This window comes from Aricia agestis, chromosome 11 (genome assembly GCF_905147365.1).
Source record: "Aricia agestis chromosome 11, ilAriAges1.1, whole genome shotgun sequence".
Taxonomy (NCBI): domain Eukaryota; kingdom Metazoa; phylum Arthropoda; class Insecta; order Lepidoptera; family Lycaenidae; genus Aricia; species Aricia agestis.
In genome coordinates this window covers 10,134,643-10,153,017 of record NC_056416.1, presented here as the reverse complement: position 1 = coordinate 10,153,017, position 18,375 = coordinate 10,134,643, and the positions used below count along the sequence as shown (strand labels likewise).

General features: G+C 37.2%; 1 protein-coding gene across 1 annotated transcript in view; it reads left to right on the top strand.

The window, feature by feature from the left end:
* Window positions 1-18,375, top strand: part of LOC121731521 (guanylate cyclase 32E) — a 77,727-nt gene that overhangs the window by 23,733 nt on the left and 35,619 nt on the right. Inside the window, exons 3-5 of the mRNA XM_042120974.1 lie at window positions 2,484-2,599; window positions 14,417-14,524; window positions 17,217-17,339. Coding sequence (XP_041976908.1) covers window positions 2,484-2,599; window positions 14,417-14,524; window positions 17,217-17,339 — 347 coding nt within the window. The remainder of the gene's footprint in view (window positions 1-2,483; window positions 2,600-14,416; window positions 14,525-17,216; window positions 17,340-18,375) is intronic.

The window sequence follows — 18,375 nt, the reverse complement described above, 5'->3', positions numbered from 1 at the left end:
AATTGGTAACAGGCCTCAAACTTTAAACCCCGTAAATTAGCTGACCAAATAAAATTTAAGTAGCTCTTAAGATTTTACAATTTATCTGCAAAGTTTCAAACGCCAAAAACTCCATTGTTCATACAAGAAATCGTTGCTCAACTAAGAAGTAATTGATAATTCATCTGTTGTATCTGATAGCTAACAGCAATTAACGCTATGTTTAATCGTGAAGCAACAGCGCCGGCGGGGCTGATTGATTTATCGGTGTTCGGGCTAGTGGGCCGAGAGGTGGTGAGAGCCCGCATTACTGCGCTAAACTGACGGACGAGTCTCGGTCAGCACTAGTGACCTTCCTTTTTGAATTTAGAGCATTTTTTTTTTAGTTTTAAATGATAATATCTATGGACGCTTCACACCACGTCAGTCTGGCCCCGTGCTAAGTACCTGAAGGACTTGTGTTACGGGTACCAGGCAACGGAAATATATTTAACGAGCTTTTGCCCGCGGCTTCGCTCGCGTTAAGAAGTATTATTATATACATATAATTTCAGCCCGATCGGTCCTGTGGTTTGGGCTGTGCGTTGATAGATCACCATGTCAGTCAGTCACCTTTGAGTTTTATATATAAGTAAGCATAGATACTTTATACTATACATATATTTAAGATTTTTATTATATGATACACATATTTAATACACATCCTTGACCCAGAAACATTGAAAACTTTTTGTTCCGTCGGCGGGATTCGAACCCGCGACCCCCGTCATGAGCGTTGCCAACACCGAACACGCCCAACCACTGAGCCGCGGTGGTCGTCAAAATATAAAATTAAATTTTCTTGAAACATGTTAGGTATATTTTTTTTATTACCTTTTACGATCCTAGGTATAACTTTAGACAGTAAATTACAGTGGGGTCCGCATATTGCAAATCTGGCGGATAGGCTCAGTTCTGCAGCATATGCTGTTAAAAAAATCAGAGAAATAACTGATGTAGAAACAGCGCGACTTGTTTACTTTAGTTACTTCCACAGCATTATGTCATATGGAATCCTTCTATGGGGAAATGCAGCGGACATTAATTCAATATTCGTGCTGCAGAAGCGAGCCATACGTTCTATTTATAAGATGTCATCGTGTGAATCCTTAAGAGAAAAGTTTAAGGAAATAAATATTCTGACCGTCGCATCTCAATATGTCTTGGATAACGTACTGTATGTAAGAAAGAACTTAAATAATTTCAAAAAGAAAAGCGACAATCATTGTTTTAACACTAGAAATAAGAACAAATTAGAAATACCAGTGATCAGACTTGGCAAAGTCAGCAAATCTTTTAAAGGCCAGTGTATACGCCTGTACAATAGAATCCCAGAAAACGTTCAAAATCTCTCTATCAATAAATTTAAAAATGTAGTAAAAGAACGTTTGTGTACTAAAGCTTATTATAAAATCAATGATTTCATCGACGACAACACACCTTGGGAATAGGGTGGTTCTTATAGGCTACTAGAATATTTTTCATAATTCCTATTGTAAATAGCTCTTAGTGATAATATTGTTATATAACACAGTCAAATTAACTAGACGCATGGTGATGACGTCATTACGAAGCTTGCATATACATTCCAGTGGTGCGTCAGGTTAATGTGACCGTGTTGTACTGTATATGTTTTAAATTGTAATTTTCCATCTTTTTAGTAAAAGATGGCCCCGTGCGAGTTTCTTACGCCGGTTCTTCTCGCCGGGTTAGTTCCCGAACCGGTGGTAGGCACCATAGTATCGACGTTCGGTAAAGTTTTTGTAAAAAAATTACTCCGAATAAAAATATTTTTGATTTGATTTGATTTGATTGATCCTTTTAGTAGTCTTACAAGTTGGAAAAGTCGGAACGGCCACTCAACAATAGACAGTCTCAAAGACAAAGTTTTGAGAACCGCGAATATAATGTTGTCTTCATTATTAATATCTAATATTAACAAGGTATTTTTTACAACAAATAAACCATTAATAATAATTATAACTCTAAATAGTGACACTTTGCAATTATTGATGAAAGCTCAATGCTATAAAGTACACCTCGCTTGTAGACAAATTGTACAGATTTATGAGGAGAGAAAAATACAAATATTATATTTGTCGACACATAATACAAATAACAAATTGAGACATATTTAAAAATTGTTTTCAGTTCATAGGGGATTCAAAAAGTAGGTCGCAAACGGCAAAAATATTTTGAGGATATAATATACTTATATCAGAACATATTTTAAGACTTTTTTTTAATTGAATAATTTTAATTTCAAACTTTTGCGAATATTCTACTAATAAATGGTTATGATTACAGTACTTTACTCAAATAGTAGTTAGTCCAAGTTTTTCAATCGCATGATATTCACGAATTCGGAATTTTGTCGCTGCCCGCTACTTACATTTTCAAATAACTCCAATATTGACTCTATGTAATGCAATTCGCGAGTACCCAGGCCCTCATTTTTTTAACAGGTGCCATCTCCATGGCCGTGGACGAAGTGAACAAGGAGCTGCTGAACCCGATGGGCCACTCGCTGGACTTCGTAGTGGCAGAAACGTACGGCCAGGAGGAAGTCTCTATCAGACAGGTCAGTCAACTATAGTGCAGTGTTCAAAATTTTTCATGATAACTTTAGTTTATGTTGTGACTGTTGCTTTTATTTTCATTTAATTTTGTGATGAAAATTCAACCTTGTATATCAGGTAAACTGAAGTACCCAATAGCTATGCTAAGCTCTGAAGTAGTCGACCTGCACGTTTATGAAAATTACTTTCTTTTTCGGAATTATAATTATTTATTTTATTATCTAAGTATATCATTATATACTGAAATAAAAAATTAACGACAAATCCAAATAACGAAATAAAACGCTAACTGAGCATACTGGGTAGGTATACCGTATACTACTTTAGTACTAGTTAAGTTAGTCTCCTATAAAGTATTCACTTGTATTTATACAACCAAAACCACATAGTTCAGTCCAGTTAATGAGCACTTAAACTGTTGCAACACTTCCCAAACACCGCGGAACCCGGTCTATATTTAATCACTCTCCCAACTCGATACAGAGTGTTGCCAATAAACTAATCACTGGGAAGATAACTCACGCGTCCGGACAGAAATACGCGAGCTATTCCAGCTGCCCTGTGACCTACTGCGACACGTAAATACTGCAGTTAAATCCCAAAAATGTGTATAAAAATTTAGCCTTGCCTTGCGCCATAAAATTTAATTTCATTTTAGTGGGAAAATCATTGCTTTTAAATGGACCCAACGAAGAATCGTCGACAAAACGAAACATTTTATAAGCTCTACTTATAATATTTCGATCTATAACTTCATAGATTTTGATCGCAATACCTCGATCGTGGAAATGGCAGACACAAAAGATTTTCAATTGTTTTGCCGTATGCGACAGCCGGGTGCCGCTTAGGGATTGATGGGTTAATAAAACAATTCCTCTTAAAAGGCTGAAGTTGAGACTACTCCATTTTAAAAGGTGTCTGTGGATTGTGAAACGTTTTCCATCAACGTAATCTTTTGCCTCGTATTTTTAAAAACATCATTCTTTACAAACAAAATATTAATTAAAAATAATAATCGGCCAAGTGCGAGTCGGACTCGCGCACAAAGGGTTCCGTACCGTTATTGAGGAAAAATAGGCCAAAAATTGTGTTTTTGTATGGGATTAAATTTTTATTTTATTTTAATATTATAATTAAATATACAATACAATACAATACACACAGTACACATACAATAAAGGACTTTGTGAAAAATTCAAGTACCCACCTGTTGCGGCTGTTGCCATTATTGATATAGAGCAAAAAAGGTCGAAAAAATCACGTTTGTTGTATGGGAGCCCCCCTTAAATATTTATTTTATTTTATTTTTAGTGTTTGTTGTTATAGCGGCAACAGAAATACACAATCTGTCCAAATTTCAGAAGTCTTTATAGCGGTTCTTGAGTTACAGCCTGGAGACAGACAGACGGACGGACGGACGAACGGACGGACGGACGGACGGACGGACGGATAGACATCGAAGTCTTAGTAATAGGGTCCCGTTTTCACCCTTTGGGTACGGAACCCTAAAAATGATACACCCAATAATCAAATAGCTCCGCAATCTCGATGCACTATCAATTTAATTCACTTTTTGTATGTATAGAGCGAGTCGGAGACTTAATAAATCTACGTCAGCCCCAGAGGTCTGCCTGTCCTCGGTATGCCTAACGATATTTCTTATGGCGAGATTGTGAATGCGATAGTATTTTTTATTTTCTCTTCCGCAAAATAAATTGCTTTTCACTTAGTCAACAATTTGTTATTTAAATTCTTCTTAAAAGAATTATTGTTTTGCCGAAAAATAGGTACAGTTTTTGTTGTTTTGTGCCGTTTTTTCCATAGGTACATTTTTCATCTGCAAAAACTATCAAATTTTTTCCGTCTAGTCTCTCAAAGTCAATCTGAACAGAATTAATCTAAATCGCTTCAGATTTCGGCCGTTTAAGCGGTAAGAAGGGATAGACAGACATGCACACTTTTGCATTTGTAATATTAGTAAGGATTGTACAATGTACACACGAGTAATATTTCAGGATAGTTTACTGAGGAATTGATGTTTACTGACTTGAGTCGATCCATTCGTGTGGAAGTCTATTTGTCCTTCGATATAGAATTTAGATTGTCTGGGGGAAAATGCTTTAATAACTCCGCCGATTTGTACTGCTTCTGCAGATGAAAAGGAAAGCTCGTATTTTTTATTATTTGTAAAGGCAAGCGTCCCAGGGTGCGGCGTCACGAATTAGCCCATATAAAAATAAAATCGGCCAAGTGCGAGTCGGACTCGCGCATGGAGGGTTCCGAACTTATTATTATAAATATTTATTATATTTTAATTTTATTATTTATCAGTAGATACATATGTTTGAGGATTTTGTGAAGATTTCAAGTGTCTGCCTGCTGCCATTATTGATATCGAGCAAAAAGGTAAAAAATAACACGATTGTTGTATGGGAGCCCCACTGAAATATAAATTTTATTTTATTTTTAGTATTTGTTGTTATAGCGGCAATAAAAATACACAATGTGTAAAAATTTTAGGACTCTAGCTATAGCGGTTCTTGAGATACAGCCTGAAGACAGACAAACGGACAGACAACGAAGTCTTAGTAATAGGGTCCCGTTTTTACCCTTTGGGTACGGAACCCTAAACAGTTACTATTTCACCTCTGCTACCTATACAGTGAACTCTATATAAGACGGATTTGTATCAAAAGGTGGTGTTTAAGAGCTTTTCTGTATACTGTTAATATGTAATACGTATTGAGCAGTATGATGGATCTGCCTCATAGTAAGCGTAGTATGAAAATGTGTTTCAGTCATTCACTGTAAGATATTATATTAAACACTCCAGGAATATTCTTATCGATATAAGAATATTTTGCTACAAATTGATGTTATAGGAAAAAATATTACTAATGTTAGGTTAAAAATATTCGTATGAGGTACTGAGACTAAGAAAAAAATATATCCACAGCCAAATATTTAACCTCCTCCTTTTGAAAGTCGGTTAAAAAATAAAAGACACTTTTACACACAAATCATGTCAGCTTTGAACAAAGCCCCTATTCTAGTCTATTGTGAATTACTTTTGTCTAGGGTTTCGCTTTTATCAAATAACTGTGTCCCTAAAGTATATGACGTATTTGATAAGGCTTTTAGATGACCAAATGTCTAGAACAAACTCACTAAGCTTTTCAAAGTTTTGAACCTTTTTAACCTAAGGGCCAACCCACACGTACCACAACCACACCACGTCGCAACGACAAAATGCCGTCAAGCAGTGGTTACGAGTGAATGGTGTCGCTGCAGCTTTTTTTGTAAATTTGCGTTGTGGTACCGACGAAATTTCGTCGCGGTTGCGTTGTCGCCAGTAGTTTAGATGTTTACGTACGAAAGTCAATGAAACGGAGGGGGGGGTGTGTGTCTGTCTGTGTGAATGTCGAATAGTCCAGGCCATTTAGCCGAAACTTTTCCGTTTTTGCTTCGTTATAGAATCGTCGATCAAAATGTATGGAATTGACATTAGACGAGTCGAACGTCAACGGCATATTAACGAACGCTTATGTCAATTCCATACATTTTCATCGGCGATTCTATAACGAAGCAAAAACGAAAAAATGTTGGCTCACCCCCCAGTTCATTTACAATCCATTCTTATATTATAAATGCCAAAGTGTGTCTGTCTGTCTGTCTGTCTGTTACCTGTTCACGCCCAAACCGCTGGACCGATTTTGCTGAAATTTGGCATGGAGATACTTTGAGTCCCTGGAAAGGACATAGGATACTTTTTACCCACGCGATAAACGAGTTTTGACGCAACGGAGTTGCGGGCGTCATCTAGTACGAAATATACGCCCGACCACGTGGTGTGGTTATCGTGTGGGTTGGCCCTAAGACTAGCGTTAGCTCTAAAAAGTAAAAACTCATTAACGCAAATTCATGTTTTTAAGGGAAAACACATAATACTTACTTGATGTTTTTAGGGTTCCGTTGCCAAATGGCAAAAAACAGAACCCTTATAGATTCGTCATGTCTGTCCGTCTGTATTTGACAGCCACTTTTCTCCGAAACTGTAAAATCTATCTAGTTGGAACTTCGTTAGAAGGTGAAGACGGTGAACCGCATTAAGATTTACACAAAAAAGAATAGAGTCCGACTCGAACTTAATCGATTTCATTTCTAAAGAAATACGAACGTTTCAACACTTTTTACATAAGGATGAATTTGCTATATCAAATATCTGAATTTGGGCCCTAAATGACTAATGATTACGTGCAAGCACTGGCTCGGAATGTCGGCTTTATGATCGTATGAGGCACAATTATTGTATAATCTTACATTAAAATATAATTAACTAAATGACCAGCTGACCTTTCTTTTGGCCATGTCAATGGGATTTCCAGTAATCAACACGAAATCTGTGGTTTGACCCCCGTTAAAAGGGTAAAGAGTAAATATAGCACGAGAAATTACTAATGCACGATTGCCTCATAATATGTACTTAATTTAAAAATGTTTGAATTCATAAAACGCTAGTAACTACATTTGCTCAATTACTATGAATTTTCCATGCCACAGCAAAATCGGTTCAGTGGTTTGAGCGTTTAGAGGTAACAGACAGACAGACATACTTTCGAATTTATAATATTAGTAGGTGTGTATTCACGTCTTATTATAAATAAGTATGTTATTTATAAACCTCCATAATTTATATTGAGTTTTAATCACTCTAACTTTAGCTAAAAATTTCATTCAAATTCGTAGAGTGATTTCACGTACTATTTACGAAGCGAAAAGACAGTCATAACTACTTTATTTATACTAGACTAAAATAACTAACTAGATAAAGATGTAAATAATAATATTATGTTGTAATACATTCGCAAATGGACGTTAAAATAAAACTTTGGAACGAAAAATATGGTTATTACGACGATTCCAACCTCAAACTATGGAAGTTAAAAGAAATCAATGAGCCATTGAAACATATTGTTGTTTTGACATTACTTGTAGGAGCTAGTAAGTAACAGTACGCTATTTTAGCTTTTAGCTTATAATTTTTTGTTGAATTAAGTGGATTAAATATCAAATTTAATTCATAGGATTGAAATAATAATAATAAGTATCATGATTCATGACTTATCATCATCTGCCAGCTGAATCTAAAACACCGGGAGTTACCGTACTTAAATATGTGTATAGTTCACTTATTAAAGTAAATAGCAGAATGGAACATCCCAAAGTATTATCCCTTAGTATAGTTACACCCTGTATACCAAACATTTAAATATGCTAAGTAATCAATAATCTAAATGAAAATTCACAGAACTTTACAATAATAATTGATAGTTACAATAATTACAATTCACAGATGACGGACGATTGTTCATTGAATATTAATTGAATTGGTTTATTGCAGCTGTGAATTATTTGCTGTGAATTTATTTCTCTTTCCGTATCCGGGCCAACGAAATATAAAATATACAAAATATGAAACTTCTGTGCAGGTGGCGCAGAACTTTGGGCAAAATATACAACAGTAACAAGACTTTTTACGTGTCAAATGGCCCGACTGTGCTGTCGCCAAATTTTGTACTGCTTTTTCGTGGCTCTATATGTTTTCCCATAATTAAAAGTAGCTCAAATATTATTTACTTATTCGAAAAAGTACGGGATATGTGTGGTATTGAATGTGCATACATTATTGCACAGCAAAATACAATATATAGGATATGTGCGGTTTTGAATCAATTTGAAAATAAAAAAAATGGAACCCGGATATGTTGAGGTTTTGAACGATTTTTTTTTTCGACATCATTTTATTAGGGAAATATTGCTGTTTTGAACTTCACTGATTTTACTAAATGGTAGAATTTATATTTTAGAGCAAGAATAAAAAAATAAAAATGACAATAAATGGATAAGTTGTGGTATTGATCCTAACCTCCTCATTTATTCTATAAAAAAGTTGTAATTTCATTTTGAAAGTTGAGAGCTTGTTATAAATATATTGCAAATTATTTTATGTATTATTTTGTAACTAGATGTTGCCCGCAATCATGTTTACGCAGAGGTTTATCGTTAATTATTTTGCATAACCTCTAAATTTTGTTGCGACAAACCGCTCGAATAGCGAATTAGAAATATAAATCAGTTTTTGAACGTAAAGAAGTTACAGATAGAACAACAGATACATTATTATGAAATACTTTCACACAAACAAAAGAAACAAAGTTTTGTTACTATTCGTGAGGATAGATCTAATCGGTCTCATCTACGTATTCACATATTCACGACCAAAAAACTTCGTTTCCTGATCACGTACAAAAACTGTCGACAAATAACAATCTTGTAGAAAACTTGACGTGAATTCGGAGTATTTAATTAAATAAAACAAACGAATAAACTACCAACATAAGCCTATAATAACGGCCATCCGGTCCAAGTAAAACCTTTTTTACGCAAATTTTATACAGCCAATTAAGTAAGCAGATTTTTGTCCCTTTCTCCTCATAACTTGGCGGTACTTTGGGTACTTTGACAACTCGATGCTTGAATTTTCCAAAGTCTAAAAATATCAGATGCTAGTATGATTATTTCTAGAATTCAAAAGTACTAGTCTAAAAGTACTGTTTTATTCTATAGCTCAAAATTGCTTGAAATGGTTTCAATCTTCAATCTCATTTATCGCTGTATACATTTATATATTTATCGAGTACTTCTGACAAAATTATTTATTTTCGAATTTTCTACATTATTTGGTCAGTTTATTTTCTCAGTCACCTAACTAGTCTCTATCTATTATACAAAAAAAATGTAACGTATTCTTGTCATTAGTTATTCGCCAGCCGTAGGCTACGGTACACACTTACAAATACCTAATTAAACTTCAAAATACGAATCAGAACAGATTTATTAACGCTATTTATTTCAGCCACGCCGCCAGCATTGTTAATTATAAAGCTTACACGTGCTAACACCAACCGCCACCAATATCGGCTTTGATATTAATTATTGAAATTGGAATTTTATACGTCGGAGAGCTATGCTTCGACACGAATGGGCCGGCTCGACCGGAGAAATACCACGTTCTCACAGAAAACCGGCGTGAAACAGCGCTTGCGCTGTGTTTCGCCGAGTGAGTGAGTTTACCGGAGGCCCAATCCCCTTCCCTATTCCCTTCCATTCCCATCCCTACCCTCCCCTATTACCCTATTCCCTCTTAAAAGGCTGGCAACGCACCTGCAGCTCTTCTGATGCTGCGAGTGTCCATGGGCGATGGAAGTTTTTCAACTTTCTATCAGGTGACCCGTTTTCTCGTCCCCCTTATTTCATAAAAAAAGGCAATTTTTAACAAAAATATAGTTTTTGGTATTAATTTTACATTACAAGTCGCTTATAAAACACGGTACTCAGAAATCAAAACCTTATAGCATAAGTTTTGTCGGGGGCATCAAGATCTGAAAAGTTTTAAAAGTCTGGTATGTTTATTTTTTATAAAACGGGACTCGCACGTTTTAAATCGGTTTTGGTATTTACACATTAACAAGATAAGCAAGTAGAACAATGAATGACCGTCGCGCGTAGCAAGGGATAAAGGACGTAGAGCCGTCGTAGTAAGGGCTGGCGGGACCTAGACCACGTAGCAGTAGGACGTCGCAACTCGTAGAGCCCTGTAGCAAAGGGTACGACGCGCTTCGTAGAACGCCGTAGCATAGGGACGCGCGTCGTAGAAAGCTCCGTAGCAAAGGGAAGCATGGCGTAGCAATGCGTAGCATAGGGACGTGTCCCTATTCTACGATACGTGTGTCGTACTCGTAGCATAGTACTGTGGCGCACAGTGGATCGAAAATCGAGTTTCATAGACATAGGAACTTGAGTTTCCAGATGTCATTTTTTTAGGCTGAAATATGTTCTCCTATTTGTTATTACATAACAAAATGTAAAAAGACTCAGCTGTGTGTAATAATACCGGAGTTATAATTTTTTTAAGAAAGTTTTGTATGGAGCCGACAGGAAAAATGAGCATATCTCTGGAATCGCATGGTTGGCCGTTATATCCTCACACACTATTATAGTACTAATTATTACTCACATTTTGGCATATTTTGTATTACGGCACCATTTGCGATTTTTTTTTCTAAAATTCATCAAAATTAAAAATATTTATTCTATTTGTATTTGTTGCAAAAGTTTATGCTGTGGTTAAATGAGGTCTTTTTCATAATATTTTAATACCATAGGATCACATAATTGGCCAAGTGCGAGTCGGACTCGCGCACGAAAGGTTCCGTAACATTATAGAGCAAAATTAGGTCATAAATTGTTTTTTTTTCTATGACAGTCCCACTTTATTTTATATTTTAGTGTAATATTATAGTTAAATATTAAAGTACACATATAACTAAGGATTGTGTAAAAAATTCAACAACCTATCTGTTGCCATTATTGATATCTAAGAGCAGAAAAGCCCAAAAAATCACGTTTGTTGTATGGGAGCCTCCCTTAAATATTAATTTTATTTTGTTTTTAGGGTTCCGTAGTCAACAAGGAACCCTTATAGTTTTGGTCTGTCCGTTCGTCTGTCCGGTCTGTCTGTCTGTCTGCCTGTCTGTCTGTCTGTCTGTCTGTCCGTCTGTCTGTCTGTCTATCCGCGGTTTTGCTCAGAGACTATAGCACCTACAAAGCTGTAATGGGGGCTACCGTTTTTTTGCTCATTAGATGGCGTAACTGTCGACTAAGGTCCGAAGTATAGCTATTAAAGTCGACTTTATAATAATCTAGAATCCTATTTATTGATTTAATTAAATTTAAATAATATCTCCTTTACTTTTGTTATTTTTTAATAACCAAAATAAATAATAATTAATGATGCCGACAAAATGGTACCTACATGAAATCTTAAAAAAATATTTTTTTATTGTCTGTAACTTCCCTACACATCTAGCGGGGATAATTTTTTTTCACGTCCAATCTATCGTATGGATAGGTTTTTTAAAAATATTATGAATATTCATAGATTTTTTCCGATTTAGGGATCAATTCAAAAAATCAAAAAATTCAGAGAGAAAGAAGTTCTAAGAAGATTTCATAAGTTATTGAGTACTAGACAATAGTCGATCAACTAAAAAAAATGTATTCGGCGAAGTATAAAGGAACTTTTCGTTCAAATTCCTTTGAAAGTAACTGAGATTATGTTTTTAGTATGTTATGATTGTACGTTCACTGACCATACAAAAATTTCCAAAACTAGCGGTATTACGGAACCCTATATTGTGCGTGGCCCGACACGCACTTGGCCGGTTTTTCAGTATTTGTTGTTGTAACGGAAATAGATTTTACATAATCTGCGTCCTGCGAAAAGTTCAACTATCTAGCTATATTACCGTTCCTGAGTTACAGCCTGGAGACAGACAGACGGATAGACAACGAAGTCTCAGTAATAGGGTCCCGTTTTTACCCTTTGGGTACGGAACCCTAATGAATAGTTTAAACGATCAACAACACTGTACTCAGCTCTCATAGAAAAACAAAATTTATGGTCTAATTTTGCTCTATAATGGTACGGAACCCTTCGTGCGCGAGTCCGACTCGCACTTGGCCAATTATGTGATCTTATGGTTTTAAAATATTATGAAAGAGACCTCATTTAACCACAACATAAACTTTTGCAACAAATACAAATAGAATAAATATTTTTAATTTTGATGAAATTTAGAAAAAAAAATCGCAAATGGTGCCGTAATACAAAATATGCCAAAATGTGAATAATTAGTACTATAATAGTGTGTGAGGATATAACGGCCAACCATGCGATTCCAGAGATATGCTCATTTTTCCTGTCGGCTCCATACAAAAATTTCTAAAAAAAATTATAACTCCGTTATTATTACACACAGCTCAGCTGAGTCTTTTACATTTTGTTATGTAATAACAACTAGGAGAACATATTTCAGCCCAAAAAAATTACATCTGGAAACTCAAGTTCCTATGTCTATGAAACTCGATTTTCGATCCACTGTGTGGCGATACCCACAATTCGCCTAACATTCCTGCATCGCGCTATCGAAGTTTTCTAAGCGCGTCGGTATATATGCGAGCATAACACCTCGCCCGGTCGGAAGGGCTCATTATTCCCACAGTACCATAGGGAGACGCATCGTAGAACTCGTAGCAAATTCCGCGACGTAGCTATGCGTACTGCGTAGCATGTAGGGACGCGTCGTAGAATCGCGTAGGGACGCGCATCGTTACCCGTAGAAGGAGTTTCAAACTAAAAAATAAAAGTTGCAAAATATAACGAGGCTTGACAAAGAGTTTTACAGACGCGCGTCGCCTCTTAGATCTCATAACAATATACAGTAGTTAGTTAAGTAACTGAGGATGTCATAGAACTCCACGCGTAGTACTAAGCAGTTAGTGATAAAGAGCAGATGGAAAAAGTATCGCGATGTCGAGCATTGATAACTATTTAAATTTTTCATAATATGCTTGTTGATAATCTTACTCACATACGCATATAAATTGTACGTAGCTCTTGCCATTTAGTCGTGAGACATTAATTAGGAGAGGAAACACTCACGATTGTCATAAACTCAGTATCTCTAATCGCAGCTTTGTGAAATAACTTTAATTATATTATTATATTCTGTGTTTAGTACTCACTCAGGGACAATAAAACGCCGAAATGCTAGGCTAGGTACTTTGTTGTAAACGTCTATAACCTCATAAAAACAAATGGGCTTCCGCGAATGCCACAAAAATTTGCAATTATTTTATGACAGTAATATCTCTTTTAGTGCGGTTACGTTTAACCAAATCAGATGATTTGAAAAATATATAAAAAAATCGGCCAAGTGTGAGTCGGACTCGCGCACGAAGTGTTCCGTACCGGTATAGAGTGAAAGTAGGTAAAAAATTGTGTTTTTTTTTTTGTATGGGAGCCCCTCTCAAATATTTACTTAATTTAAATTTTATTATTAACTAGCTGTCCCGGTGAACTTCGTGTCACTTAAAAACCTTCCCTTCCTTCTACGAATATTTTAAGACTAAAATTAGCCCAATCCGTTCAGCCGTTCTCGAGTTTTGCGCTTAGCAACACATTCAGCGACTCATTTTTTATATTATAGACTAGATGGCGCCCGCAACTCCATTGCGCCAAAACTCGTTTATCGCGGCGGAACCGTACATTTTTTCGGGATCAAAAGTATTATATGTCCTTTCCCGTGACTCAAAGTATCTCCATGCCAAATTTCAGCAAAATTGGTCCAGTGGTTTTTTTTGTTTTTAGTATTTGTTGTTATAGTGGCAACAGATATACACAATTTGTAAAAATTTCAGAAGTCTAGCTATAGCGGTTTTTAAGAAACAGCCTGGTGACACACAGACGGACGGACGGACAGACAACGAAGTCTTAGTAATAGGGTCCCGTTTTTACCCTTTGGATACGGAACCCTAAAAAGTAAAAAGTGTCCTTATATGCATGTCCAGTACGTCCAGTAAGTATATTAATAGTATCCTAAATATAAATTCGTAATGGTCAAATGGTGGTTCTGCATTTCATGCTGATACAGGATTGAATTCTGGCTCAGGCTGTCATTTTAATAAATAAATTAAGAATAAAGGTTTTCTGCAAACAGTACAATAGTATTCCCTAGATTTCCTCTGAATCCGTTCTTCTTTCTACTATAAAAGTTAAAAAAAGCAAGGTTCATTTTGCTACAAACAATCAAAGTTTACCTCTTTATTTTAATCATTAATCATTTAATATATATAATTATAATCATTCCTTCTCCTAACACACCTATAAGGCTCCACTACATCATCAGTATTTCCAGGTGGCGTCGCTCTGGGCTGCCAACGTGTCGGCGTTCATCGGTCCGCAGGAGACGTGCGTGCACGAGGGCCGCATGGCCGCCGCCTTCAACCTGCCCATGATCAGCTATGTATGTTTAATAAATGTTTTATTGGTTAATGTATGAATGAAAACAAATAGTACATACTACATATACATTTACAGGGTGTAACAAAACTAAGTGATAATATTTTAGGGTGTGTATGTGTTCCTTGTGTACAGTTTACTGTGACAGTAGCAGAGTCATTTTTTGTGATTTGTATGGACAAGCACCCCAGCGTCAGGATTTGTCCTATAGAAAAGTAAAAAAAGTTACTTACCTACTCTTTCAGCGCTGCTACTTTCACAGTGAACTCAATGTAGTAGCGCATACACACCCTAAAGTTTTATCAATTAGTTTTCTTACAAGTTACACCTTGTATACATGAATGTATATTGTATAAATGCTTGATTGCACCAACACAAATAAGCCACATAGGACCCACAAACTAAGCGTACAAGCACGTGAGATTTCTAAGGTTTTTTGACATATATTTATTTATTCAATATTCTTTCAACGAACATCACATGATACATCTAAAGTCAGTGGGTATGCTGCATCACCCAAGGCAACCGACCAACCGGACTAAAGGCTGGCGCGGCTACGAATTCAATGATCATCCAACTATTGGCTCATGTTAAACGCGTTATTAAGGTGATCACACATTTATCAGCAAGCACGGCAGTACGCACTGCATTTTAGAATTCGTTGAATGATATGATGCGAAATCTCGCACATTGGTCCGCACCGTACACGCCGCATTTCGTGTGCTATGTTGTGCGTAAGGCGCGTACGGTGGTGACAAATGTGCGATCAGCTTAAATCAACAACACTATAAAAATATTAAGCTCCTTTAAAAAACCTCCGAAACCACGCATTAAAGTTTTATTTATAGTCTATACTTAACACGAGATATTTACAATATAAAATTAATTTTAAGATTGATTCATTTTATCGTGAGCTGGTGCATACGATAGAATTTTGGGTTGTCGCGAAAATTCCTACCATAAAATATAAGTTTTGTGAATTTCCGAGTAGTCAAAAGCGTCGAATTTGAATGGTTTTCAGAATCCACTCAAAAATGGAAATTCGCGGTGAACTTTATATTCGAACAAAGAGAATTTGACTGGTTGGTTTGGTTGGACTAACTCGCTATAACTCATTAACTACAAGGGCGCTTTTCCTGTTATACGTGCTGTCACCCGCGCGTGGATCTTGTCCGCATGCGGGTGATAACATGCTCCTTCCTGACCGGACGCGTGTTACCCGCAGGCCGCATGACAGGAAAAACATCTATGAAATTATAGGATGCGGGTGACTTTCACGGCCACATCCGCACGGGCGATGAAAAGCGCTTTTACGGTCTTTTAAACCGGTTAGTCTTAACCACAAATACTATTTAGGTTTGAGATCGTTTCGTTAGACCTAATCAAAATATATTCCGAACGTAGATGAGCCTTCTCAGAGCCCAATAGTGTTCTGCGAGTCAAAGGTGCGATATGGACCAAATCACATGCTAGGAGCCTAATTTGGTTCGTTCCTCGAAATTTGGGTCGGTTAACACTCTGAATGGACGACAAATCGAACGAACGGCTTTGAAAGACGAACAATTGAACCTATATCAGATGTATGAGAAAATGACCTGGATTTCAAGATAAATATTGAAAGATTAATTAGAATTGCAGCTCTGAACTCTACCTAAGGTTGTTCATTGATGGTAGTACGTCCATTGACCATTCCAGCAAAGTTCTAAAAACGTATGTGCCATAAAAAAATTGATTCGTAGCCAGGTGATAGACATTAGTTTATCTACCTTCTTAGTATATATTAAATCGTGATTTGTTATCCGAGGTGGGGTATTGCACCTACTTCATATGAATAAATTCCTTGTTGGTAGGTACATCAACATGCGTACATTTGTTTAGATAGAAGTAGGCCATGTTTGTTTGTATTTCATTACGCTGGGAAGTTTTTAAAAGGTGGCCTTTTTTATAAAATAAGGGGGAAAACGAGCAAACGGGTCACCTGACAGAAAGCAACTACCGTCGCCCATGTATACTCGCAACATTAGAAGAGCTGCAGCAGCTCTGAAAAGGCCGGCCGCATATGTATTGCCGGCCTTTTCAGAGGGCATACGCTGTCTTCTTGAAGGTTTGCAGGTCGTATTCGTTCGGAAATACTGCTGGTGACAGACAGTTCGTTCCAGAGCTTTTGAGATAACTCGTCTAAATTACGTAGGTCTATTTCTTAATGGTACATTCAAACATTTGTTTACATAGTAATAGGCCATGTTTGTTTGTATTTTATTACGCTGGGAATTCTTTTAATCGGCCGCTTTTACTTTATGCCTGCAAATACATATTGTCCGAGCGTAAAGCATTGCCGAGTGAAGGCCAACGCCAACGTGTAGACAGTAGGTACATTTGCCTTGTCTTGCCAACGCTCAGTATTGCTTGCCTTGTTGGCAGAGTAAAGACAAGCTTCAACGTGTATAGACCTCATTTGGCGTCGCTTGTCATCACTCACGAGCGCTCGCGATTCCTTGCCTCACTTTGGAGCGGTGTCAGTTTTTCACAGGTTCCACGGTTCGCGCGCCTAGGCCCGCGTCGGCCTACGCTTGCCAAACGTGGAGACAGAGCGCTTGCCTTGCGTCGCCTTACCTAAGCTCGCGTTGGTCTACACCCGGCCACCATGTATTGCAGGCAAAAGTATATTCTAGTATTCGAAAATTGTTTGTCCGCAGTACTGCCGCGACGTGGCGAGCTCCAACAAGCGCGTGTACTCGACGTTCGCGCGCACGCGGCCCTCCGACATCGACATCTCGCGCTCCGTCGTCGCCGTGCTCAACCACTTCCGATTCATGCATGTAAACATTACTACACTTTTAACACACATAATATATTATAGTTGCCTAAAGTTTTATTCATAACAGAAGACCTGGAAACCGTTTTGAGGCTTTTTTTAAATGAAATAAGGGGGCAAACGAGCAAACGGGTCACCTGATAGAAAGCAACTTCCGTCGCCCATGGACACTCGCAGCATCAGAAGAGCTGCAGGTGCCTTGCCGGCCCTTTAAAAGGGAATAGGGTAATAGGGGAGGGAAAGGAATAGGGTAGGGGATTGGGCCTCCGGTAAACTCACTCACTCGGCGAAACACAGCGCAAGCGGTTTCTGTGAGAACGTGGTATTTCTCCGGTCGAGCCGGCCCATTCGTGCCGAAGCGTGGCTCTCCCACGTGTGAATATCCCACAAAACAATTGAATCAGAATGGCGCGTGAATCAACGTTGTTAGAGCAGGCTCTAACAACGTCATTTCACGTAGTAGGACGCGGCATTCCGATTCGTTCTTTTGAGTCTCACAACGGTTTCGTTGTACAGACTCTGAGTGCTGAATTTGAATTGAGCCTCGAATTCAGCACTCAGGTCACTTCGTACTCACCGAGAGGTTAATTACAATTTGTAACTTGAAACAGAGTGCTTAGTCAAAATGCATTTTGACAGCGAAGTTAGATGTCAAAAATGTATAGGAGTTGTTCGCATGGCAAGCTTGCGATGCGAAATAATATTTGATATCCCATTATGAGGTCTAATTCCGCTACCGAAACTACCAAATGCAAAATAAGTTAGTCATGTTACTTGTTTAATTTCTGAAAGGTCCTTTTTGAGTCCTCGAGGAATGTAATGCGTTATAACTTTACAGAGACTTCTACATGTTGCAGTTACAAGCCATATTTTTGGACTACTTTTGCTCGTAAGGACCATGTTTACTCTTCTCAGATGTCCGTTTTATATTTATAGTTTCACTCGAAGGACCATTTTTAATTCTGAAAGGCCCTGCAGGACCATGTTTAATTTCTCAGAGGTCCTGTTTGAATCCTCGAAGGCTGTAATGCATTAATAAC